Source organism: Hyperoodon ampullatus (genome assembly GCF_949752795.1).
Source record: "Hyperoodon ampullatus genome assembly, chromosome: 13".
In the NCBI taxonomy this organism is placed as follows: domain Eukaryota; kingdom Metazoa; phylum Chordata; class Mammalia; order Artiodactyla; family Ziphiidae; genus Hyperoodon; species Hyperoodon ampullatus.
The window spans coordinates 35780106-35805063 of NC_136926.1; the positions used below are offsets into that span (position 1 = coordinate 35780106).

General features: G+C 43.2%; 1 protein-coding gene across 16 annotated transcripts in view; it reads left to right on the forward strand.

The window, feature by feature from the left end:
- Nucleotides 1-24958, forward strand: part of DLGAP1 (DLG associated protein 1) — a gene marked incomplete at both ends in the record, with an annotated part of 320951 nt that overhangs the window by 281498 nt on the left and 14495 nt on the right. For all 16 annotated transcript variants that reach the window (XM_079717234.1, XM_079717233.1, XM_079717225.1 and 13 more), the window contains one exon: nucleotides 14175-14596. In XM_079717234.1, coding sequence (XP_079573360.1) covers nucleotides 14175-14596 — 422 coding nt within the window. The remainder of the gene's footprint in view (nucleotides 1-14174; nucleotides 14597-24958) is intronic.

Genomic DNA, 24958 nt, shown 5'->3' on the forward strand with positions numbered 1-24958 from the left:
AGTGTTTAATATTACATTATTTGGACATGCCTAATAGCAACCCCCAAACTTCAAATGAGCTACTTTCATGTTATTAAAAAGTTGAATAATTAATAAATTATTGAAGTTTGTAGGATGCTCAGTTCCTCAGTAAACTGAGTGATTTCTTTTAAATTCATCCCCCAAAAGGGCTAGCAGCCCCAGTTTTGCTGCTTAACCTTCCAAAATATGCCCGTCCTCAAAGGTCACTTTGTAGTTAACCACTATGAAGTAAATAGCATTAAAAAATTGATGTTAATGATTGTTTTGAGCCTTTCCAAAAGAAACCCACTGTCAAACAAGCAGGGATTACTTGTTTCTTCTGTATCTAATTATAATTCTTTTTATAATTTTGCTGGTATTCATTCATTTAGATAGGATCTTAAAACACAAAATTGGGCAGATGAGATTTCTTAAAGACAGCTGTGGGATTTTTTTAAAAAAATTATCCAGTGATAAAGATGAGACTGTTATTTTCGCATTGAATGGGCATTACAATCCATCTTTTCCTTCCCCAAATAAACAGACTGATAAACAACACTAACCTAACAAAAAGTGAAAAAAGAAAGAAGATAGAGCCAGAGAAAGAAAGAGATAGTGCAAAGAGAGGAAGATTAAAAGACTTCGGAAGAGGCCCAGAGACTCCTCATCACCTTTTGAAACCATCACAATTTAGGAACCAAATCTGACATAACAAAGTCCATCTGGCTGATCCATCTATTCAGAGGTAGACTTGTAAATTCAGGGTGCTCTTCAGTGTTCCCTATCCAAACAAAAGGAGAATTAATAACTCATTAGTAAAAACATAAAATGCACTGGGTAACCAACATACTTCAAGAAAAAGAATCGAAATGGAGTATCACAAATCTTCCTGGTATATTTTCAGGCAGCCAGCACATCCTGAAAATGCCATTGGTAGCAGAAGTGCCATGTCCATTCTCCAGAGCTGCCTCACCGTGGGGACTGGGCACAGAGGAAGGCTGCCTAAAGACCGCTAGTTTAAATGCCATGGCAGCACCAAGCCAGGGTCAATGAATGCATGCGGTTTTGAAGCAAGACTGCTTTCTTAAGCCAATAAAGAAATGCCTCCTCTCCATCCAACATTAGCTATCTGTCCCCAATTCCTGTTTCATGGGTCAGCTAGTAGGATTATTTGATAGATCCACATGGCATATTTTTGCTGCTCTGCAGGACTGATCCTAAGCAAAGCAGGCACATCTTGCCAACCCTTCTCCCAGGGACACTCCCCTCAGCTGCTGTTCTATCGCAGGGCCTCCAAGCATCCCACCCCCATTCTCTCCCATCCTTTGGACTGCTCCCCAGGAGTTTGCATGAGGTCTTCTTGTCTTTCAAGCTGATAATTAGCAAATCTAGCAAACCAACCCTTTCTATTGACTAAGGTGAAAAAGCTGAAAGACTCCCAGGGATCTCCTCTTTCCTTCCAAGTAACAATTGTATTTCAACAGTAGTTCAAACTAGACTTTCTTACATTAGCCCACTAGTGACTCCAAGACTCTTAACAGTGGACACAAAGAGGAAGAGTATTATCATTTTTGTTATAAAAATAGCATGCAGATTTACTTGCAGGAAAACATACAGCAGTGTGTTAACAGTTTATATAACTCTCTGATGTACTTTGGAGCAATTGAAAAAACTGTGATTATACGTGTGGATGGAGAGATAGAGAGATATCTTTTTAAGTGTTATCTATCTTTTCTATAACAATTGTGTATTATTAATATACTTGATAAGAAAAGTAAGATAGTATTTATACATTATGAAACTTTATAAATTACAGAAATAAAATAAAATTTCCCATAATCCCATCCATTAACCATGAACTAATAAAGGGGTATATTTTTACCCATGCTTTTTCCATGAACATTTTGAAAGTTGTTGAAATAATCCTATGTATAAAATTCAGTAATGTTTTAAAAATCAACTATTACAACAAGAGCTTTATCATTATTAAAAATTCATGACAAATACTTCTTTTAATGGTTACACAATATTCAAGAATATGGGTGGACCATAATTTGCTTCCCCTTTCTCTCCCTGTTGAATATCTACATTATTTCTAGATGGACTTTTGATTAAAGGTGGCGAAAAAAATATACACGTCGATCTTTGAGACCTTCTGAAACTAAATGACAGTAAAAGGATTTTGTGTTTGTTTTGGCACAAACTGTCAAGGATGAAGAGAACAAAAGAGGAAAAAATACAACAGCAAAATTGTGAAAGCTGGAAGGCAGATAGACAAGTGATATCTGACTTAGGCGACCAGAAAAAGCTGAATCTAAAACCAGTGATGCAGAAATCTAAGATGTAATTCAATTTAAGTTTCAGAACCCACAAAAGGCATGGGCATTGACAGCACTGGATGTAGGGGTGAAGGTGGAGCTAAAAGCTGCCTGAATCTGCAGTCAAGTGACAGACAGCCCTTCCCCACTCTGGCAGGAGACTGGAGGCTTCCCTTCAGAGGCTAAAACAAAGGGTCCTGGGTCTGGAGGACAGTTGAGGGCAGTTTGCTGTAATGAAAATAGGAGGATAAATGAAAATTCACAAACATAATGTTAAGGCACATGCCCTAAGCGTTCTATGTTCACTCAGCTCCCAGAATCCCAGCAGCCACATTCCCTCTACGCGGGCATATGGAACAGTCTACGGTGGGAGAGCGGACCAGTCTGAGCCCAAAGACCCAAAGAAACCACCATCAGGGATTTTGCAGGTGAAAGCCCAGTCAGATCACCTGACACTGAGGATCGCAGTGGATGAGCCCCCACCAAGGCACAGACTTCTCCGGAGGCTTTTACTATGCCTTTCAAGGAGGCATGTGGTAGAGTGGGGCCCAAGGACGGTGAAACACAAGTTAATAAATCTTTTCTGGTCAAGACAGAAACAAAAAATGAGGGGCTTACATGCAGTAAGGGAAACACTTCATTTGTTTAAGAGGAACATTTTCAAAAAGACTGATTAAAAAATGCAATTGCTCCTTTTACTCAAGTGGAGCTTGAAAAAGAAATGATGCTGTTGATTTAATCATTATTACTGCTTTCCTTTGTCGCATAGGTTTATTTGTTCATTTCAGATAAACTGATTTTTTCTCCTTCTTTGGGTCCTGGTGATGTACTATCCCAGCTCAAAGTTGGCTGAAAAGTCTCCTATCTGGGACTTCCCTGGTGGTGCAGTGGTTAAGAATCCGCCTGCCAATGCAGGGGACACAGGTTCAAGCCCTGGTCCCATGAGATCCCACATGCCGCAGAGCAACTAAGCCCAGTGCGCCACAACTACTGAGCCCGTGTGCCACAACTACTGAAGACCATGCGCCTAGAGCCCGTGCTGCATAACTGAAGACTAGCCCGCACTTGCCGCAACTAGAGAAAGCCCGTGCGCAGCAACGAAGACCCAACGCAACCAAAAATAAATAAATAAATAAATTTATATTAAAAAAACTTAACAGAGAACTGGAACACCCAACAGAAGAGCTGGAAGGTACACGTGAAGACATTTCTAGAAAAACGTACAAAAAGGAGAAAAGCAAAGAAAGAAGTAAATATAGAATTCAGGAAACACGTGATCCAGCACAAGAAAGGGGGTAAGGAAAGGATGATGGGGAAAAGGAATCCCCAGACAATGGTGGTGCAGCAGGTCCGGGGAGTGACCAGGTGAGAGGGAGCAGGTCAGAAGCTGTGAAAGATTTCTTCAGGAAGACTGGTAGAATTCCTAATCTGTTTCAATGCATGGAGAGGACATTTACATACCGGGAGGAATTTTGAGGATTAAGTGCTAAGTACATAAAAATTAAGCAAATTTTTAAAAGGAAAAAAATGTGCAGGAAGTAGAATTTAATATGGCCTATTTGTTTGCTAGGGCTGCCATAACGAAGTGTCACAGACTGGGTGGCTTAAACAACAGAAATTTATTTCCTCACAGTTCTGGAGGCTAGAAGTCCAAGATCAAGGTGTCGGGAATGTTGGTTTCTTCTGCAGGCTTTGGTTTGTAGATGGCCATCTCCTTCCTGTCTTCAGATGTTCTTCCCTCTGTGGCTGTCTGTGTCAAAATTTCCTCTTTGTATGAGGATATCAGTTACACTGAATTAGGGACCAACCACATGACTTCCTTTTACTTTAATTACCTCTTTAAAGGCCCTATCTCCAAATACAGTCACATTCTGAGGTACGGGGAATTAGGACTTCAACAGGAATTTGTGGGAGGAGCACACAATTCAGCCCATAACACATGGTCAGCCGTGAATACTATTTTCTGGTCATAATAATGTGGCCATAAAAGGCAAGGTTTGAATATTGGTCCAAATTTACAATGCAAGTGTATCAGGAGAATGGAAAAATACAGGAACAGACCAGAAATGCATTTGTGTGTGTGTGTGTGTGTGTGTGTGAGAGAGAGAGACAGAGACAGAGACAGAGACACTGAGAGAGGAAGGAAGAATGATGATGAGGTGAGAGAAATCTAAATCTTCATCTTTCCTATGGACAAATGCTGAATATAAAAAAGAATAGCAATTTTTGTTATTTAGAAATAGTGCTTATAAGTGGCTGCCTCTGGAGCAGTAGATTGTTACGTAAGTGGGCCAGGAATTTCTATTTTTCATAGCCAGCCTTGTAGAACCATTTGATATTTTAAAACTGTGCATGTATAAACATAAAAAGTGGACTGATCAAAATAATAATATATAATATTGTGCTAAATATCTTTGTACAGTATGTATTTTCACTATTTCAGACGATCCCATTTCCTGAAATGGAATTCCTGGGTCTAAGAATTATAACATTTTTTAATGTTCTTGATGTCCATTTGCAAATAGCTCCTGAAAAAAAATCTGTACCACTTTACACTGAGAGTGAGGCACTTGAGAGCACAGATACCTCCCCAAATCCCATCATGTACGTTTTTGTTTTAACAGCTTTATTGAAGTTAATGAACATACAGTAAACTGTACATAAGTAAAGTGTACACTTTGATAAATTTTGACATATATTTGTCAAATCTATATATATATATGTGAAATGAAACTATCAGCACCACCAAAATAGAGAACACATCCATCACTCCCAAAAGTCTCCTTCTATGTAATCACTCCCTCCTTCCCACCCACTCCTCCTCCCCTACCACTTTCCCCACTTGCTGTCACTTGTTTGCATTTTCCAGAATTTTACTGAAATAAAATCTTGCAGTACGTAATCCTTTTTGGCCTGGTTCCTCTCAGCTGGCATAAGGACTTTGAGGTTCATCCATGTTTTGCATGTATCAATAGTCTGAACCTTTTACTGCCAATTAGGATTCCAATGTATGGATATATCAAATTTGTTTATTCAGTGACCTGTTGATGAACACTTAGGTCATCTCCAGTTTGGAGTTATTAAAGTAAAGCTGCTATGAACATTGTGTACTAATCTAACATATGCTTTCATTTCTCTTAGGTAAAAACCTAGGAGTGGGTTGGGTCTAATGGGATGTGAATATTTAATGTTTTAAAAAACAGCCAAAGAGTTTTCCAAAGTGGTATACATTTTACATTCCTCCTGTGTGCAAGTTCCTTTGTTTCATATTATCCCTACCGTGTAAGAGTTCCAGTTGCTCAATATTATTGTCAATATTTGGTATGGTTGGTCTTTTTAATTTTAGAAATGTTAATAGATACATGGTATTCTCTCATTGTGGTTTTAATTTGCATTTCCCTAATGCATAATGATGTTGAACATCTTTTCATGAACTTATTTTCTATCCATATATCTTCTTTAGTGAAATGTCTATTCAAATCTTTAAAAACAGAACTAGTTTTATATATATTATTATTGAGTTGTATGAGTACTTTACCTTCTGGACGCACGTTCTTTATCAGACAGAAGATTTGCAAATATTTTCTCCTTGTCTGTGGCTTGTCTTTTCATTCTCTCAGAGTTGAAAAGCAGTAATTCATAATTTTAACAAAGTCCCGTTTTTCTTTTATGGATTGTGCTTTCAGTGTCATATCTAAGAGATCTTTGGCTAATTCAAGGTGACAAAGTTTTTCTGTTTCCTTTCAGAATGTTTATAGTTTTAGATTTTATGGTCTATGACCTATATTTGAGTTAATTTTTATATATGGTGCAAGGTATGGATCAAATTTTTTGCTTATGAATATCCTTTATACCTTTTCTCAAATATTTATTGATATATAAAAATGGATATATTTTTGCATTCTCTATGTTGTTCCATTGATCTAAGTGTCCATCTTTAGGCCAATGCCACACTGTTTTGACTGTTGTAGCTTTATAATAAGTCTTGAAATCAGGTAGTGTAAGACCACCAACTTCCTTCTTTTTAAAGCTCTTTTTTTACAGCTATTTTAGGTCCTGCACATATTCTGTCAGCTTTGCTCACTGATATTTCATATTTTTCTTGCTGTTGCAAATGGTATTATTTTAATTTCAGCTTCCAATTATCTACTGATAGATCATATAAATACCAGTTTTTTGGTATGTAAATCTTCTTTTACAGCTGTTTCAGATAGAAGTGTAAATAAATTCAGTCATTCTTACTCCATCTTGGCCAGAAGCAGAAGTATCAATGTAGGTTTTATTTGGCTTGTAGGTAGGGTAAGCCCTGTCATTTAGCACTATTCTCTGGTTGGAAGGTCATGGAATGTACTGGAATGTATGGAAATCATGGGGAAAGAAAGAGCATTCCAATCAAAGAGATCAAAATTAAAAGTAACTTTACCTTTCCATATCTAAAGTATACAAGTTGGATACAATGAACACCAGTATCCTCTTTTAGGTGTACGTTCTCTGATTCAACATTCCAGCAGTGTTCCCTCAATTTTAAAGTAGCATTACACGCAGATGGAGACTTTTAGTTGAAGGTCTAGGCCCAGTCTCCTGGGTCTTGCCTTTCTGCTTGTTGCCCTATTTCCCAGGTTGCTATATTGCTCTCATAATCTCTAGTTCGGAAACAAGAGATAAACGTGGATAAGTGCGTGGTATGTGTGCTGGCTTCCTGCCCCCATCCCCACTCAAATATCTTTTATAAGCTTAGATATTTATATGTGTTTTGGAATAACTTATAAAGCAATACTTTTTGGTCTTCACAATTGAAAGGGTTAAGGGGAGCTAGAAGCTTTGCAATGGTGTACTTTTGTGTTATTTATTAACATTGTCAAGTTGACAAATCGACATGTCTTTAGTGGTTGTACAGAGAGAAGCTACTGGTCTCACAGCAATTTTCTGGCAAGAAAACTCCAGAATGTTATTTTCCTAGTGTATGTGTATTTAATATTTCCATTTATGTCTTCGTAAACTACTTCTTAACTGTCTGGCCTATTTATCTGGAACTCATCCAAGTGAGAGTCATTGTTACTGCAAAGACTATTTACCTTCAGCGACCAGGGAATTAGAGAATTAGAGAAAACTCATCCCGGAATAAATGGATAGTAAGTCACTTTGTGGCCTTTTCCTCCCTCTTCAACTCCCTCACCCCCGCCATTCCTTTGTTAAGTAGATGAAGTTGGAAAACAGTGAATGTCTAGAGCAGGATGTGCATGCTTGGAGGTGTGGATATGCAAAGGGAAAGCCAAGATCTTTTCATCTATGTTTCATTTATGGGATGGGGATGAGAGCAGATGGATATTTTGGTTATTTGCATAATAGCTTCTGGTCTTTCTTATCCCCAATTGGTGGAACCATCTCCTTCTCTCCTATGTTACAAAATAATACACAGACCTCAAGAACACACTTAATGGTTAGTGGGGTAAATGCTGGCATCAAAATGTGCTTGTGGGGAATTCCCTGGCAGTCCAGTGGTTAGGACTCAGTGCTCTCACTGCCGGGGCCCTGGGTTTAATCCCTCGTGGGGGAACTAAGATCCCGCAAGTCATACGGTGTGGCAAAAAGAAAAAAATGTGCTTGTGAATGGCACTTGCCATGTCAACAGGTTTGTGAATGCACAGATTGAGTCAAAGGTGTGGAAGGAAAGCACTAGCATCTATTATGAGAGCTGCTCCCCATTTCTAGAAACAAAAGCCTACTTTTGTTTTTTCACCAAAATTACCTCTATTTCCATACAATTCTGAGTTTTTAACATCTCCCTTGCTTCACAGTTAAAGCTTGTGGCCTCATAACTGGGTGGGACAAGCATGTGGAAAGGGAGCATTGTTTTCTCTTTTAACACCATGTCAACTGCTACAAAAGATCTCTTTTGATTGTAAGTGACTTAAATACGTAAACATTTGGGCTTGTAGTGATTTGTGCCTTTTCAACTAAGCAGAATGTTAAAAACAAAAAGCCAAAATGGAGGCAGCATCTTCTGACAGCCAGTTCAGGGACCACAGACTTGGCAAGAACTTCGGCAGTCAAAAACATCCAGCCTTTGCCAACCCAGGAGCTTTGGATCAATCCCACTCCTCACAGCTTCCTTGGAGTATGACAAAGCCTAGCACTCACCCTCCATATTATACTTGACAAACAATCTCTTTTCTTTGCCAAGTTAACAATACCATAACCTAGCCAAATAGCTCTTCCAGTACACCTGACTTTTAAAGGTGTGGCATTCATGCAATTTAAATTTCAAAGGCTGAAACTTGGCATAATTCCTGATACACCTCATACATCTTTTTCTTTCTTTCCCTTTCTCTTTCTTTCTTTCTTTTTCTCCCTCCCTCCTTCCTTCTTTCCTTCCTTCTGTCCTTCTTTCCTTCCTTCCTTCCCTCTTCACTCTCTCCCTCCCTCCCTTTCTCCTCCTCCTCCCTCCCTATCTCTTTCTTTCTTTTTACGTGCTTTTCAAGACAATTTAGTTGGCAAGAAGAAAAATAACCATCTTACTCACAAGCCTACGGCCCCCATTTGACCCCAAAACAAGACTCAATAAAAGAGAATTGTGAGTGAGACTTCTCAGGCTTTTGTTCGTTACCTGAGGTCAGGAGCCATCGAATGACCTAATGTGCTGGTTGCTGAGGGAAAGCCATTCCTTCTGGGGCACAGTCAGCTCAAGGATGTTTTGTTGAGGCTCCCAACCAAGGTTCCCATAGTGACACCCATCAAGGATACAGCACCTGCCCGGCTGGTACTCAGGGGAGAATGGCCAAATGCTGGGCCCTCACAGACACTATCAGGTGATACCAAGCCCGCTCTCATCACTTTCCATTCCCTCCCTTTCTTTTATTTGACAAATGCATTACAATTATTTGGCTTAGAGAGAGTCTTCATGTAGAAAACCTATTCTAATTTTCTTTGCTTAAAGAGAGCTTCAGGCAAACATATGATGAACGTGGAGGGTTTTAAATAACCAATGGATGCTTGTGTTGAGGTAGTTTTACAATCTGTCAACAGGACAGTGCTAACCACATACAAATAAGTGGCAGGACAGTTTTTTCCCACTGAATTTGTGAGCAGGGTTGCATGACATGTAGGTTCCTCTGTGCTCTGTTCTAACTGGGAAGCTCATCTGACAGAAAGAGTGAACCTCTTTGTTAGGAAAAGTCTTAATTCTTGATCTCAATCTCCTCACCCCCCCTTGCCTACCTTTTGATCTATCTTTCATTTTATGTAATGAGACGTCCTGGATTTTTACATCAGTTAAGTGCCACTTCCCAAGAGACCAAGATGGCGCACTTTTGAAGAAAAGCATTTTCGAATCCACATATATTCAGCCTTGACAGCAGGCATGGGAAAAATGTCTAAAGAAGAAAGAACAGCATAGGACTAGCGTTTTTTTCTTTGAAACTAGATTTAGCCCTGAAAAGCAACCATTATGTGGATGAGAGGGATGGAGAAGAGAACCAGGAGCCAGAGGATTCTGTAACCAGTGTGACTGAGGGAGTCTCCCTAAGATAAGTTTATGGCTTGAGTCTCAGACAGTTGAACTTGCAGGAACAAAGCATGTGAGTTCTAAAGATATAGACTGTTCTTAGTTTTCATTCATGACTTATTTTGTTTAAATACAGCCCCATCAGACAGGGGGGATGAGAATGGGCCTCTGAGATTTACCATCTGTTCACTGATTTGTAATCTGCTGGACAGAAAAGTGGTGAGAGCGGGGCACAAAATCCTCTCATCAGAAATATAAACTTGGGCTTCCCTGGTGGCGCAGTGGTTAAGAATCTGCCTGCCAATGCAGAGGATACGGGTTCGAGCCCTGGTCTGGGAAGATCCCACATGCCGCGGAGCAACTAAGCCCATGTGCGACAACTACTGAGCCTGCGCTCTAGAGCCGGCGAGCCACAACTACTGCGCCCACGCACCACAACTACCGAAGCCCGCACGCCTAGAGCCCGTGCTCTGCAACAAGAGAAGCCACCGCAATAAGCAGCCTGTGCACCGTAACAAAGAGTAGCCCCCACTCGCCACAACTAGAGAAAGCCTGCACACAGCAACAAAGACCCAATGCAGCCAAAAATTAATTAATTTAAAAATATATATATATATAAACTTGTTTCATAGAAAGAGCACAAAGCAACAGCAGAGGTGAATGCCCACAAGTGCCTTTCCTCTTGCCTTCAGAACAGACAAGGTATTGTACCCCGTAGTGGTTGGTCCAGTCTTTGGTTTCATGGTTTCTGCTCCTTTGGCCAGAATATTGGCCGGTCCTTTTCAGAAGTTGTAATTATCACACATTTTGCCTTTAGGGCATGAAGGACCAAAGAAGCTTCAAGACTGGAATTGTGGGTTTGCAAACAGCAGGCCACAGGGTTCAGCTTTCAGGTTTATACCATCCACCAGCAACTGATCTATTCTCTTCAGAAACACAGATGTGAACCCAATGACTCCCTCTGTGTTCCTATCAAAACTTTTAAACAACAACAACTTGATTGCACCCTTCACCCAGAAGGAACTCTGCACATGAAAGACATAAAGCATTTCATAGAGCAGAACATTCTTTGAAAAGTCAGGGTAGAAGAAAGCGCTTGCTTAAGGAACTTAATTGAGAGAAACAGTGTAGCCTGGACAGGGCTGCCTGAGTTCAAAGGCACCGCTTTTAATCCCAAACCACTTTAATTTTACTTAACTTTTCTTTCTTTCTGGGTGACTAACCTGGAAACTTCTACTCATCTCCTGCCAAGTAATTTTTCTAAAGAAGGTGGATACTTTACAAGATTCATAGCCAGGAGCCCTCTGTCAGGAATGCTGGTGGTACGGTTTTGTGTAGATAAAAACAGAGGCACAAGGAAAGTGGGTCATTGTGATTTGCGTGTGGTACAGACTCAGTCTCTGGCAAGTTTGCTCCAACTGGAAACAATAAGGCGCTGGGCCCGCCTTAAGTTTGGAAATGGAATGCCTCTGGCAGCCCATGATCTTGGAGAGGGGAGCTGAGTGTTTTCATAGCTGGGATTTTGTGTTAGTGGAACAGGTAGAATGTCAACTGTTGTGAGGAAAGTCAATCAATTCGCACACATGCAGCTGGAGAGAAAGCTCAGCTTCAGATGTCATTTAACGTGTTGGTGGATGAACAAGAAGAAGGCAGAAATGGCCTCTCGCAGCCAAGAAGCGGGTGGTTATTGGAAAAATCATGGTAGCACAATTCTTCTTGCTTTCACTGCTAAGACAAGGAAGGACATTCTTTCAGACTTTCACACTGAGCGATTTTTCCTATGACCCATTTCAGAGTTAAAGAACTTATAAAATGGCCACGCCTGATACCTTCCACAGAAGTAACTTCTTGCAAACAGCAAACAGTGAGATGGGCTGGCCTTTTTTGGTGGGCCTATCTTCATAAAATGAATGGTGAGAATCACAACATTTATTATTGTGATCATCCTAATAATGCACACAGATCAATTGTGCAGTCATTTACTTTCTTGGTATTTATTCTCTAGGGGGGAAAAATGGACTGATTAAGATGATTGTACCCTCTCCTTTTTGTGACTTCCAGTCTGTTCATTATTTATTTTTGAGGGACCAGAATATTAGTATTAATTGGCTCTGATAGAGTGTTCCACAAGAGTTAAGAAAAAACCATATAATCTGGTTTATTAAATGTTGTATGGACATTATTTAGTGCACTCTCCTTTAAGGCTGGCACTATTGAATATGAACTGAAAATCAACTAGCAAATAAACCATCTAAACATGGCATAATCATGAGCCAGTCAAGAAAATATATCACCTCACACCCATTAGGATGGCTACCATCGAAAAAGTCACAGACGTAGAGAACAAACGTATGGAAACCAAGGGGGAAGGGAGGGGTGAATTGGGAGATTGGGATTGACATATATACACTATTGATACTATGTATAAAATAGATAACTAATGAGAACCTACTGTATAGCACAGGAAACTACTCAGTGCTCTGTGGTGACCTAAACGGGAAAGAAATCCAAAAAAGAGGGGATATACGTATATGTATAGCTGATTCACTGTGCTGTACAGTAGAAACTAACACAATATTGTAAAGCAACTATACTCCAATAAAAATTTTTAAAAAAAAGAAAAGAAAAAGTCAGAAAATCACTGTTGTCAAGGATGTGGAGATATTGGAAAACATGCATTGTTGGTGGGAATATAAAATGGTACAACTGCTAGGGAAAACAGCTCCTCAAAATATTAAAAACAGAATTAGCACATAATTCAACAATTCTACTTCTGGGTATATACCCAGAAGAATTGAAAGCAGAGTCTCAAAAAGTTATTTGTACACCCATGTTCATAGCAGAATTATTCACAATAGCCAAAAGGTGGAACCAACCCAAATGTCTACTGGTGAATGAAAAAATAAACACAATGTGTTATACACATATAATGGGATATTATTCAGCCTTAAATAGGAAGGAAATTCTGACATATGCTACAATATGGATGAACCTTGAAGACATCATGCTAAGTGAAATAAGCCAGCAACAGAAAGATACATACTGTATGACTCAACTTACATGAAGGACCTAGAGTAGTCAAATTCAGAGAGACAGAAAGTGGAATTGTGGTTGCCTGAGGCTGGAAGGAAGGGGGCATGGGGAGTTGTTTAACGGGTACAGAGTTTCCACTGGGGAAGATGAAAAGGTTCTGGAGATGGATGGTGGTGATGGTTGTACAACAGTGTGAATGTATTTAATGCCACTGAACCATACACTTAAAAATGGTTGAAATAGTAAATTTTATGTTACATATGTTTCTTCAGAATAAAAAATAAATAAAATATTAATCAGGAAGTTACCTTAAAAAAAAAAAAGAAGTATAAAGTGGGGGTAACAGATACCTGATGCTGCCTTCAGTAGACATATTCTCTTATATCCTGTTAAATCATCATTTCCTGTCTGCTCTAGGAGCCAATGAAGCTTTCTGGGGGTGTGTTTTAAATTACTTCAGGCCCACACCTTCCCTTGCCCCTTGTCTGAGAAAGAATTCCCTGCTCGCCTGTCCTTCCCCACCCCTCCCTCCTTCCATACATCCTCACCTTTGCGGTAGGGGTCAACAAGAGAAATCTAGAACCATTCAGTTGGATGTCCATATAAAATGGTGCTAACAAGTTGTCTTTTATCACCTCGGTAGAAGAACTATGGAGAGGGAAATTAAAGATGCAGGGAAGGACGGTACCGGAAAACTCTAGAACCTTGAGCTGATTTTGCCCCAAAGGCTTTGTATCAAATTATCACGATGACCCTATGATCAAGAGACAGGTGAAGACTTCCCAGGGAAAGGAGCTTTAATGTTAAGGGGAGCTTAATGACATTTTAGTTTGCTTTCAGGTAAGAGCTGCCCCTGGGAAGTGTGGTTATGTGGGAGTCAAGATAGTTTTGGCCCAGGTGGGTTGTTGTTGTTGTTGTTGTTTTCTCCTCTTGTTTCAAAGGAAATTACGCAGGCTAAGAGATAACTGAATTGTTTCCTTACCCCTCACCAAATTTACCCTTCACTGAATGTCAGGATTCAAGCCACTGCCGATTTGGGGAGGAAGTTGAACCCCGGACATCATTCTGGCTTTGAGAGCGGTGCCTGTGGTCCACTTCTAAACCTTCTCCAGATACGTTTTCATACTCCATATTGAACAGAGATGAGGGCTCTGTGTTCTTTACACTAGAGCCAGGGCAATCGATGCGCCGGCGTCAAGGGCTACCTCGGCAGACTGAGAAGATGAGACCCACTCTTGCACACCCACGAAGAGACGCAGAATGTAGTTCTGCTTCGAGAAACATCCTTGAACTAACTCGTTTCTCTCTATCCCTCCAAGCTTCCGCAGGTTCACTCGATCCAACAGTGTGACGACGGCCGTGCAGGCCGACCTGGACTTCCACGATAACCTGGAGAACTCTATGGAGTCTATAGAGGACAATTCGTGCCCCGGCCCGGTGGCCAGACAGTTCTCCCGGGACGCCAGCACCTCCACGGTCAGCATCCAGGGCTCAGGAAACCACTACCACGCCTGCGCGGCCGACGAGGACTTCGATGCAGATTTCGACCCTTCCATTCTGCCGCCCCCAGACCCCTGGATTGACTCAATCACCGAAGACCCCCTGGAGGCCGTGCAGAGGTCAGTGTGCCACCGGGACGGCCACTGGTTTCTGAAGCTTCTCCAGGCGGAGCGGGACCGCATGGAAGGCTGGTGCCAGCAGATGGAGAGAGAAGAGCGCGAAAACAACCTGCCCGAGGACAGTAAGTGCGGCGCAGCGCCTGCGCACGCGCCCGGGGTCGGGACCCCGGGGCCGGGGAGGGGATGCTTTCATAGCGCTGCGCAAACCCTGCAGGTCCCCACCCCAAACGGGAACGTGTGGAAGAGCTGGGCGATTCGGGCCGAGTCCACACGCCCCTGGTGCCCAATAAAGACGCACCCCTTCGCCCCCGCCAGGCAGCTGTAACACCTTCTCTCCCTCTGCCTCCGCGACCTCCACCTCTGGACCAACTTGGGGTGGACTCATGCTTCCGACATGGTTTCTCTTCCCCAAGATGCTCCCGCAGTGGTGCTGCTTCTCAGGGAATGAACAGAAATTCTAACTAGTTTCAAGATCCCCAGATATGCGTGCCTTGGGCATTTATAATCTTACAGGTGTATTACTTTCATTAACATACAGAATTAAAACAAGGCCGGTCGTGTCTAGGCCTGTAGACGCCAAGCTTATTGACATCCTTAGACCTGGTTAGCCCACACCTTCCCCCTTAGGTTTTAGGAAGGCAAACCTTCAGCCGCTAAAGAAAATACATGATCAAATAAAGGATGGTTAAGTTAAATAAATAACGGAGACCCCGCACACCATTCTTTTCAGACTTGGCCTTTCAACAACAACGATTCCTATTAACAGTTGACAAAGCAGTTGCCAGATTACTGCAGTCCGGTTGCACATTAATAACAATTTTGAAATTGGAATAGAATTTATAATCAGTGTGTATTTCATTGTTGTGTGTTTATTTCCCTCCGAAAAACGATTATTAAATGAATGGTGGATCTGCCAACCGATTATATTTTTGAATCAGAGAAATTAAATGGTAGGCAGCAAAGCCTGCCTTCATTTTTGTGTGGGAACCACCTGGAAGAGTATTATCGTGATGTGGTTTTAGACCTATTTTTAAAATCCTTTAACTTTTTATTGTGAACATTAAAAAACACTTGCAAAAGTAGAGAGTTTACTGTAATGAACCCCCATATTCCCATCACACAGCTCACCTACTGGCTGGTCTCATCTTCCCTCACTTGTCCTCATTTTTGCCAGAGGATCTTAAAGAAAATCGGACGCATCCCGTCATTTCACTACGTATCTCTGATAAGGACTTTATGTATGTGTATATAACCATCGTGCATTATCATCCCTAACAAAAACAATAATAATTTCTTAATAATTAGATCGAGAGCTTTCTGTAAATCATGTTCAGTTGACTTACTAAGTGAACCAAACTAATTGTGTCAGGGAGCAGTGAGTTTTCCATAAAGGAAGTACTTTTGTGAGAATGGAGACAGGAAAATGAGTTTGCAGGTTGTGGGATTTCCACTCTGTGTCTCGCTCACAGCTCTTCTCTGCTTTTTCTTGCTTCTGACCCCTATCCACCCGCTGACTAACTTATTTGTTGCCTTTCTGAGCAGGTTAGAAAATCCATCAATGGGTTTCTGTAACGTTCCTTTTGTTCTTGCATGTTATGAGTGCAAACAACTTAGCAGTGGAAAAGTAAACCTCCTTGACACTTGACCCAACCGTTGGTGCCACTGCAGGCTCACCCAGGTGTGGGTCCACAGGGAGGATATGCTCTGTGCCTAGGTGACAGGGGTGTGAAGCACAGCCCGGCAGCAGTGGGCGGGGGAAATTTTCGGTAAGAAATTCTTAGCAGTTGCATCTTCTTATTCTCCTTTCCCCGTGGGTATACCCGAAGCCTAGTAGCTTTTCCTGGGAAAAATGCCCATGTCTAAGGAGCAATGGCCTCGGGTGCACAGCTCAACAGGGCAAGCTGTCTTGCAGATTTCAGTTCATTCAATGCATGGATTCGAACTTGTTCTAGCTTCCCTGCTTGGCTTCCAATAAGACCTGGGGAAGCTGCTCATCTGGTGTTTTCTTTTAATCTGATGTTTTCTTCCCATCTGAGACTAGATCTACTTCTCTCAATCCAGCTTTATAATGATGCATGAGGATAGTCATTGTATAATAGTCATTGTATAAATATTTAGAAAAATCTTCCTTAACACTTAAGGAGCTATGAAAACAAGTCAATGTATTTTGATACAAGCACATATATTTGGAAGGTGAAAACCTTGTTAGAAAATCAGGTTCTCATCCTGTTTGAGATGAAAGAGAAGCTTATTTGTATCTTGAACATGAAGGAACTGCTCGTTCATTCACTGTTCCAGAATTTTACTTCAGATGTTATTTGAAATATTGATTTATAAATAGGGCTTATAAACCTATTCCATATGAAGGTATTTTGTTATAACAAGATTTGTTCTAATAATAATTTGCTGTCTTTGTACACGAAGGTGCCACTGGCCCACCATGAATAAGCTGTCTTCTTAAGGACTTTGTCTTTAGAGTAGTGATAAATTTTCTCAAATCTGCCTCTGTTTTACGAGGTTGCTGCCTGAGGGCGCTGGGGGTGTGTGAAGGTCATGGCTGCAGAACAGACAAAGAGAACTTAGGGTGGGAGTATTTTTGGTGCTTTGCTTAAAGTATTCAACTGAGTAAATTAATCTTAGATGACAAGTATGCAATGAGACCCGCTGCCCTAGGGAGTGAGTCTCCCTGTGTAGTTTGAAACGTATTTTGATATCAGAGCCCCCTTTTTCTAAATTAAGAAAAAAAAAAATTACACACAACACCAGTAAGTATAATAGGAAGAACGGTGAAGCTCTTTGGTGAGGGCCTGGAGTCCTATCTGCTCAGCCTCTACCACTCTCTGGACAGAGGTCCCTAGAAACCCTGCCTGCCACCAAAAAAATCCCAGGATTCCTAGAATAGTTTTTTTGTTTGTTTGGTTTTTTTTTTTTTTTTTTGCGGCCTCTCACTGTTGTGGCCTCTCCCGTTGTGGAGCACAGGCTCCGGACACGCAGGTTCAGCGGCCATGGCTCACGGGCCCAGCCACTCCACGGCATGTGGGATCTTCCCAGACCGGGGCACGAACCCATGTCCCCTGCATCAGCAGGCTGACTCTCAACCACTGCGCCACCAGGGAAGCCCCCTAGAATAGTTTGAAAGCCAATGGTCTATAGTGAAAAGTCCAACTTACTAATTTTTTTAGATACAATTTTATAACTTCAGATCAAACAGCTAACACAAAGATCAGAGGTAAATGCCTTTCCTACATGGTTTTTTAAATGTACAAAACTGATTCAGATTAGACACATCTATTTGTGTAAGCCTATCTAACCTACAAAAATGGCTCTTCCTTCAAGTCTCAGCTTGGGCCTCACCTTCTAGAAGTCTTTGCAGAATGCATCCCTTCAGGCTGAGTTGGGTGTGCCTCCCTGGTGCTTCTGTAATAGCCTGCACATTTGTCTATCAGGTATTTCCAACTTTATTTGATGATAATCTATGTATCTCTCTCCTCCCCTGAAAAGTGAGGTCTGAGGACCGAAATTACTCTTGTTTCATTCATCTTCATATCCGCTGCCCCTCTGACAGTTCTTGGCACAGAGCAGGGGATCAGTGAATATGTATTTGAGTCCTGGGACTAGTTTGGAAATACTGTTTTACAAAAGTATTTTCCTTAGCAAAATCTTTCTTCCTAAGTAGTTACAAAATATTCAACAGGTAGTTCCCAGCTATTGTTGCCAAAAGCTGGAAGGGGCGGTCCCTTGCGAGGTAGGGAGCCCTGCTGATCAGAACAGGGATTTGGCAGGGACATGAGCACCTGCCACAGAAAGGCTAGAAAGGACTTGTGTGTCGGTCAGCTGCATGAGCTAGATGAACCCGCGTGTCCCTTCCAGCTCTTGGGACACGATTTCATCCCATAAGCACTTGAAAGCTTTCTCTATCTTTCATGCACTGGATGGTACAAAACAGAAGCTTCCACCCACTAGCATTCCAGAATTCTAAACAGTGCAGAGGTACACACACATGCCCGGTCAAAGAGTCGCCAATTTCAAATGAGGCAAATGGAAATCAGTGAGGATCCGATCAGAAAGCCAGGAGGAAGGGAGAATATAAACCCCTGAAAAAACATCCATCTTGTTCTCACAATCCCCTGGGCTGTTGGCTATAGGCTTTGACAGGTGTTGTTTTATTTGCCCTCAGAACAGCTCTCTGGCAGTCCCACCTCCAAGGTCACACAACGCAGAAGCGCCTGATGGAACAGATACAACACGAATAACATTTGACAAGATAATGATACTTTGTGTGTGCTTGGCTGCTCTAAAGCTCTGCATACATATCTGTCCCTGCTTCCTTGGCAACCACAGTCCTGTTCTGATAAGTGGACCTGGGGTTGCAGAGGGCCTTTGTTTTTTACTAATTCTCTCATTTAACCTTTGCTTTTTTTTATAAAGGGGGGCGGGTGGTAAGGAAGAGGGGCCAATCCCGTTTGGCAGGCATAGCCAATGTCTGAGTAACCAGTTTAAAAAAAAAAAAAAAAGTCTGTGTACACTCAGAAAAATAGCTTTGATAAATGGGTCAAACGCATATCTGTCTCTTGGCTGGGCCACTTATGTGTCCTTTGGGTCCTAGATAGGAAGGTCTCTCTTCAGGGTACATGATGACGGTGGCTCCATGACAGATCCCTTCCAGGAGAGCTGGTCTTCATCCTCAGTAGGGAAAGATAAGCAGGATAGGGTGGAAGAAAGGAATGAGTCTAACCACAGCTGCTTAATTTATTTCGTGGGGCCCCGGAATTATTCCAAATTTTCAATATTTTTAAACGTTTGGTGACTGTGCTTAATGCCTCTGAATGACCCACTTAAAAACGGTTAAAATGGTAGATCTTACGTACATTTTACCACACACACAAAAATATCCACCCCACTACCCCCCAAAAAAAGTCTGCAGCAGCTGAAGGTAGATGGGTCAGGCTTGCTGTCTTCATGTCCAGAGTTATTCATCACGCTTATAAGAATGTAAGGTATTTTGTTAAATATCTTCCTGAATTCAAAATACAACATGTTCACCTGCAGGGGTGAGGGGAGAGGTTAGGAAGAGAACTCATCTGCTCAATGGGAACCTGAGGTTCAGATCTGGGGCATGTGGTGGCTGCCATCACCTTTCTCTATCACAGAGTTGAAGAAGAAAAAAAAAAGCCATCCAGTCTTCAGGAATTATTCAGTGATCACTTATTTTATGCTGCAATCATCCTGATTCTGACTGCTGCTTCCTAGGGATCTTGTTTGTGGCCTTCCAGGACTGGAAAACACTGCTTTCCCCAAAACTGGACAAAGTGCTCAAGGAAGCACAGAGAGAAAACAAGCACTCACAGTCACCCGGTCACCTCCAGCCAGCTTTCCAAAAGTCCATCTATAAATTCTTTGGGTGTGTGGGTCTATTGTTTTCCCTGCGAAAATAAAAGCAGCGCGAGGACTTTAGTTCTTGGGTGAAACCTTCCTCCCTAACAGTCGATGGTAGGTTTTTGGCTCGATAACAGAAGAAGGGAAATCTGCAGTGAGCGAGGTTTCCTCGCGGCCGCAGCAGCTGACAGAATGTTCCCTCAGCTCTCGAAGTAAACCGATCCGAGCCTGTCTCAGACAATGGGGCCTTGTGTGAAACAGCTGTCTCGGGGAGATGGCTCGGTGCTGTTGGCCGGGGCCTGCCTGTTACAGAGATCCGTCTGGTATTATCTGACTGGGACGAAACGCCCAGATGGAGCGCAGGGCTCCCACCAGGAATGCGGTCCAGCACCGATGGCTCGAAACACGGGCTCGGGTTTCAGTGGCCCCAGGATGAAATACTGGTTGATTGTGCTTGGAAATCTAGCAGTGCCTCCTGAATTGTGGACAACTCATACGTGGAATTTTCAGGCTTTATCTGAAACGAACTGATAAACCCAAAGCGTGTGCGGGATGGAGGCAGATTAATTCCACTTTAATTTTGCCCGGTAATAGCATCCCCGTTAGTGAAACTTGGCCTTGAGTCCCCCAGAAGGCCTGGGAGCCTTGGCAGCGAACATGGGGCTGGTAACGAAACCCGAAATGGGGTTTGCCCAGTTTCAGGTGGAGTTATGGGAAGCTGTGCACAGTCATCGCTGCGACCGTTGATGGGTGCCATGCCCAGGCTGGCTCTGCCCAGGGTCTCTGCAGCCTGAGGACTGGTGGGTGGGTGGCAGGCAGAGGAACGCTCTGTGATTTCCTCAGTTCAGTTGCCTCAAGCCTTGTGTGCTTCTAAGCGGGGCAAGGTGGGTGCATCCTAGCTCCTTCCTGTTTTATTCTCATCTTTCTTTTGCAATGACCTTCAAAAGGTCCCTCCCCACCCCCATGCCCCAAAACACACACACGCACACACGCGCACATGCACACACACTGCATAGTCTCTTCTTTTAAGGCCTGGCCAACCTGAAATTAGTGACCAGGAAGTGGCAGGAATGAAAAGAAAACTGTGTGCAATGTGCCTTATGTTTAACCTTCTAGAACGCTGGCTGCATTTTGCTTTACACAGCATTGGGCACAAGGAGAAAGGTGTTGGTGCTGGAAGGTCACTTCCGAGCATCCCTTCTGTGGCTGTGTTTCACTGGGAGTGGTCTGAGGCTGAGGGGCGCGGAGGCATGGAGAGGTGAAGATGGGCAGAGGGAAGGCAGGATGCCTGGAAGCAGCTCTCCGGGTACCTGGGCCAGTGCTGTTCCCGTTATTCCAGACACTTCTGCATTGCAGAGAGGCAGAGATTGCAGAGAGAGGGCCTGACTCGTGGAGCATGGTCCCCGATCGCTTTCTCTAACAATAACCAACAATTCCTGTGAAAGATCATTGCAATGGCCTTCAAATGCAGTATGTAATCCTTCCATATTCCCAAGGGAAACGTTAACTCATTTCATCTCATTCAGCTTTCAAAGGCTCAAAAACTGTATTTATCTATGTGCTGTAGATGCTGTTACTATTTCATGGCTGATGTAAATGGAGATATGGATCGAAGCGTAACCATCTTTTATGAGTGAGACTCCTGGAGTATGGACTGGGGAAAAAACATTAGCTGAATTTTTGAAAACTTGCTCTTTACAAACAAAATAATATTTCCCTCATGGTTTAGCCCTGTGGAAGCTCTGGTTTTAGTCCATGGGATAATTTCTACTTGAGAATTCTATTCTTTATTCATTAGCTTTTAATAAATCCATAAATTCATCATTCTTTGTTCATTTAAGTTTTGGCTCCTTTAAGGGAAAAAAAAAGTGCTCTTGTTACATTCAGAGCAGCCCTTGTCAGCCAGGAGTGAAACAGATCCATGTTTTCTGTGGAGACCTTTTTATTGACAACAGCTCTGGATCACAAATGTGTTTGAGAAGCAGCTGGGCAGTTGGTTGGAGAAATTCTTTTCCACGAGGACAAACTCGTGAATAAAAATGTCTCCACTTGGATAATCCCGACCTGAAATCACACAGATTGGGTCTGACATATCCGCATGACTTTGGAGTAAGTGGATGGATCCACTTTCTAAAAAATTCCTTTTTCCTCCTCACTCCTAAAGTCTACAACATTCCCCCCAGGGGGCAGGGAGGCCAGGTGAGTAAAAAGTCAAACGTTGAGGATAGGGAGGTTTAATTCACCCACAAACTCGTTCAACTTTTCCCATATGGCTTGGTTCTTCCAGCCCGAGTCAACACAACTAGTATTATAAACAGAAAACCAAGAGGAAGAATAGCCCCACCAAGATTATCTTAGCTAATTAATCAGTCAAGACTGTAAGGAAAAAGTGGTGCTAGGCACGGTAAAACCTTAAAGAAGTAGAATCTTAGGCCCGGAATCTTGCCGTTAATTAATTTTTCTGGTTAACATAAAGTTTATTGATGAGTCAGTTCACTTCAAAACTTCTTCCAACAGGATAATTGGGAGTTACATCGGCACAGTCTATGCCATGCCTGCTTATAAAGTCAGACATATAAATAGACGGTGCTGGAAAGAATGCAGAGAGGGCAGAGACCGAGCTGTGCACGGGAATTTGAGGAGCAAAGCGAGGGAGAGGTGAAAGGGGATAGGCCTTTCTGGAGGATGCACACCTGCGCACTGGGGGCGGGGCCAGTGTGGGAGCCAAGGCAGGAGGCACCCCAGCTCAGTGTTTAGCCTGAGCAAAGGCACTGCAGAGAGACCAGCTTTTGGATTTGGGAAACTGGGGGCCCAGGGCACTGAGGGAGTGGTCAGAGGTGAGGCTGGACAGGTGGGCCATTGAAGGGAGTTTTCCGCTTATCCCAGGGATGATAGGGGAGCGTGGAAAAGTTTTAAGCGTGAGAATTATATGAGATAAGAAGACCCTCCAGTTAATAGGACCAAACCTCCAAATCGGCAATGGAGGGAGAACATTCATGCTGTGGAAGGGGTGATGGAGCCTTGTAGCCCTAATCGTAAGCAACCAGGGACTCCTGAGAGGAATGTGGATGTGGGGAGACAAGAGGTGTCGAGGGGTTGCTCAGACGTGCTGCACGAAGGGTTGGTATACACCAGAGTTACAAATTTGAGGAAAATAAACCTATTTTACAGAATAGCTGAACCCAGGAGCATGGATGGGATCACTCGAGGGGACTAAGGGAAGGGGGCTCAGGACCGAGTTTTGTGTTCAACATTCTCGAGGTGGAGGGAAGAAGAGGAAAACGAGATCAGGGCCAGAGAGCACTGTGGGCGCCCAGGGGGCTGAGATTCCTTTGTGCCAAACGCAGAGGTCCAGCAGGGGGGAGGGGAGGGGACAGCCAGACCGCAGGGAGGGGGGACCCTGGGAGCTGAGGATGTAGAGAGAGCAAAGGAGGCTGCCCTTTGGAGAATCCAGCGTTTAAGTGAGCGTACTGGTATGCTCCGGCTGCCGTAACAAAGTACCACCCGTGGCCTCAGCAACAGAAATTTCTTTTCTCACAGCTTTGTAGGCTAGAAGGCTGAGCTCAAGGTGCCCATTTGTCCCTAGGCCTCTCCCCTTGGCTTGGCCTTCCCTCTGTGTGTATCTACATCCTGATCCCATCGTCTTATAAGAACACCAGTTACGTTGGGTGAGGACTCACCCTAATGACCTCGCTTTAACTTAACTACCGATGTAAAGGCCCTGGTCCAAATCCAGTCGGAGGTCCTGGAGGTGAGAACTTCAACAGATGAATCTGGGGAGGACACAATTCAGCCCGTAACAGGGGAGAAGAGGAATTTTATTTTAGCTAGAGGGGATCTCGAGATGGGGGAGGATTTTCCCCTTAGAATGGGAGAGACTTGAGAATGCTGGCAGCCCTCTCAGGTAAGGCTGCAGAGAAGGGCAGAGGTGGCAGAGAGGGAGTAGGTTCTCCGAGAAGCCAGGAGGGAATGGGGCCAAGGACACAGGTAGATGGGCAGGGTGGGCGGAGAGAGCTCTTTAGGACGGGGGCAGTTATCGGTCGCCGGCTGATTCCATTAAGAAGCAATGGCAGTAACTCCAGGCACCTGACGTCTCTGATGCCGGCCACGTCACTGCTCCCCCATCACTCATTAGAGCTTTAGGGGAACTGCGTGGGGGGCAAGTGTCAGGAGAGGGCAGAACACTGAGGGTGTTCATGCCTGATGCCCCTGTTTACTTCATCTCATAGGAGGCAAAGTTATGGTTGAAGATGAGGTAGCAGGGGTCCAGTTGTGAGTGAATAAGAGTCAGAAAAGGAGGGTCAGGGAGGGAGGTGACCAAGACCATCTTGAAGGACTAATGAACAGCTGCAAGAGACGGGCTGAGTTTGGAGCCCCTGGGTTTGAATGGCTCTAAACCACACGGCAAAACACAGCTCATAGAGCATCGGGTGGGCCCAGCACCCTGCAGGCCAGATGTGTCTGGCCTACTCTGCACCTGAAAATGGACCTTGTTTTGCTGGAGCATCTGTGGCTCCCGGGGAGGGTCTGACCCTTGATTTTGCAGCGAGTCTGTTTTCTGCACAGGCTCCGGCGGGATGGTCTAGGCATCCAGCCTTGGTTAAGGTCCTGTCTTCTCCATGTGTCTCTGTCATCCAGCAGCCAGTTGGCCACTGTTCTAGCTCTGTTAGGTGGGGAGCTATTCCAGACTCTACAGATAGGCACGAAAATCTGGGGCCCTGAAGAATTGTTGTGGATTCCTTATGCACACAGACCAAAGGCATGATTCACCCACGCATTGACGCTTGTCTAAATCTGCCTGCATGAAAGCCACCAAAAAAAGAGGACATTCAGTCAGCTCACACTGTTGGGGAGAGACAATGGAGCGTGAAGATTAGCAGGATAAATAATTCCCTGTTTGGGATCATGTCACCTTTTAGTTTCCCAGGTGAATGACCAAGAGCTAAGGAATGTCGATAGGATACAGGAGTTATAATTCCTGCTACATCCTAACAATTTTCATATATGATTTCATTAAATAATCAGCAATCCTATGAAGATAGTATTATGATCGCTCGACAGACAAAGAAAACAGAGTCTGAGAGTACAATAAATTCTCCCAAGATCCG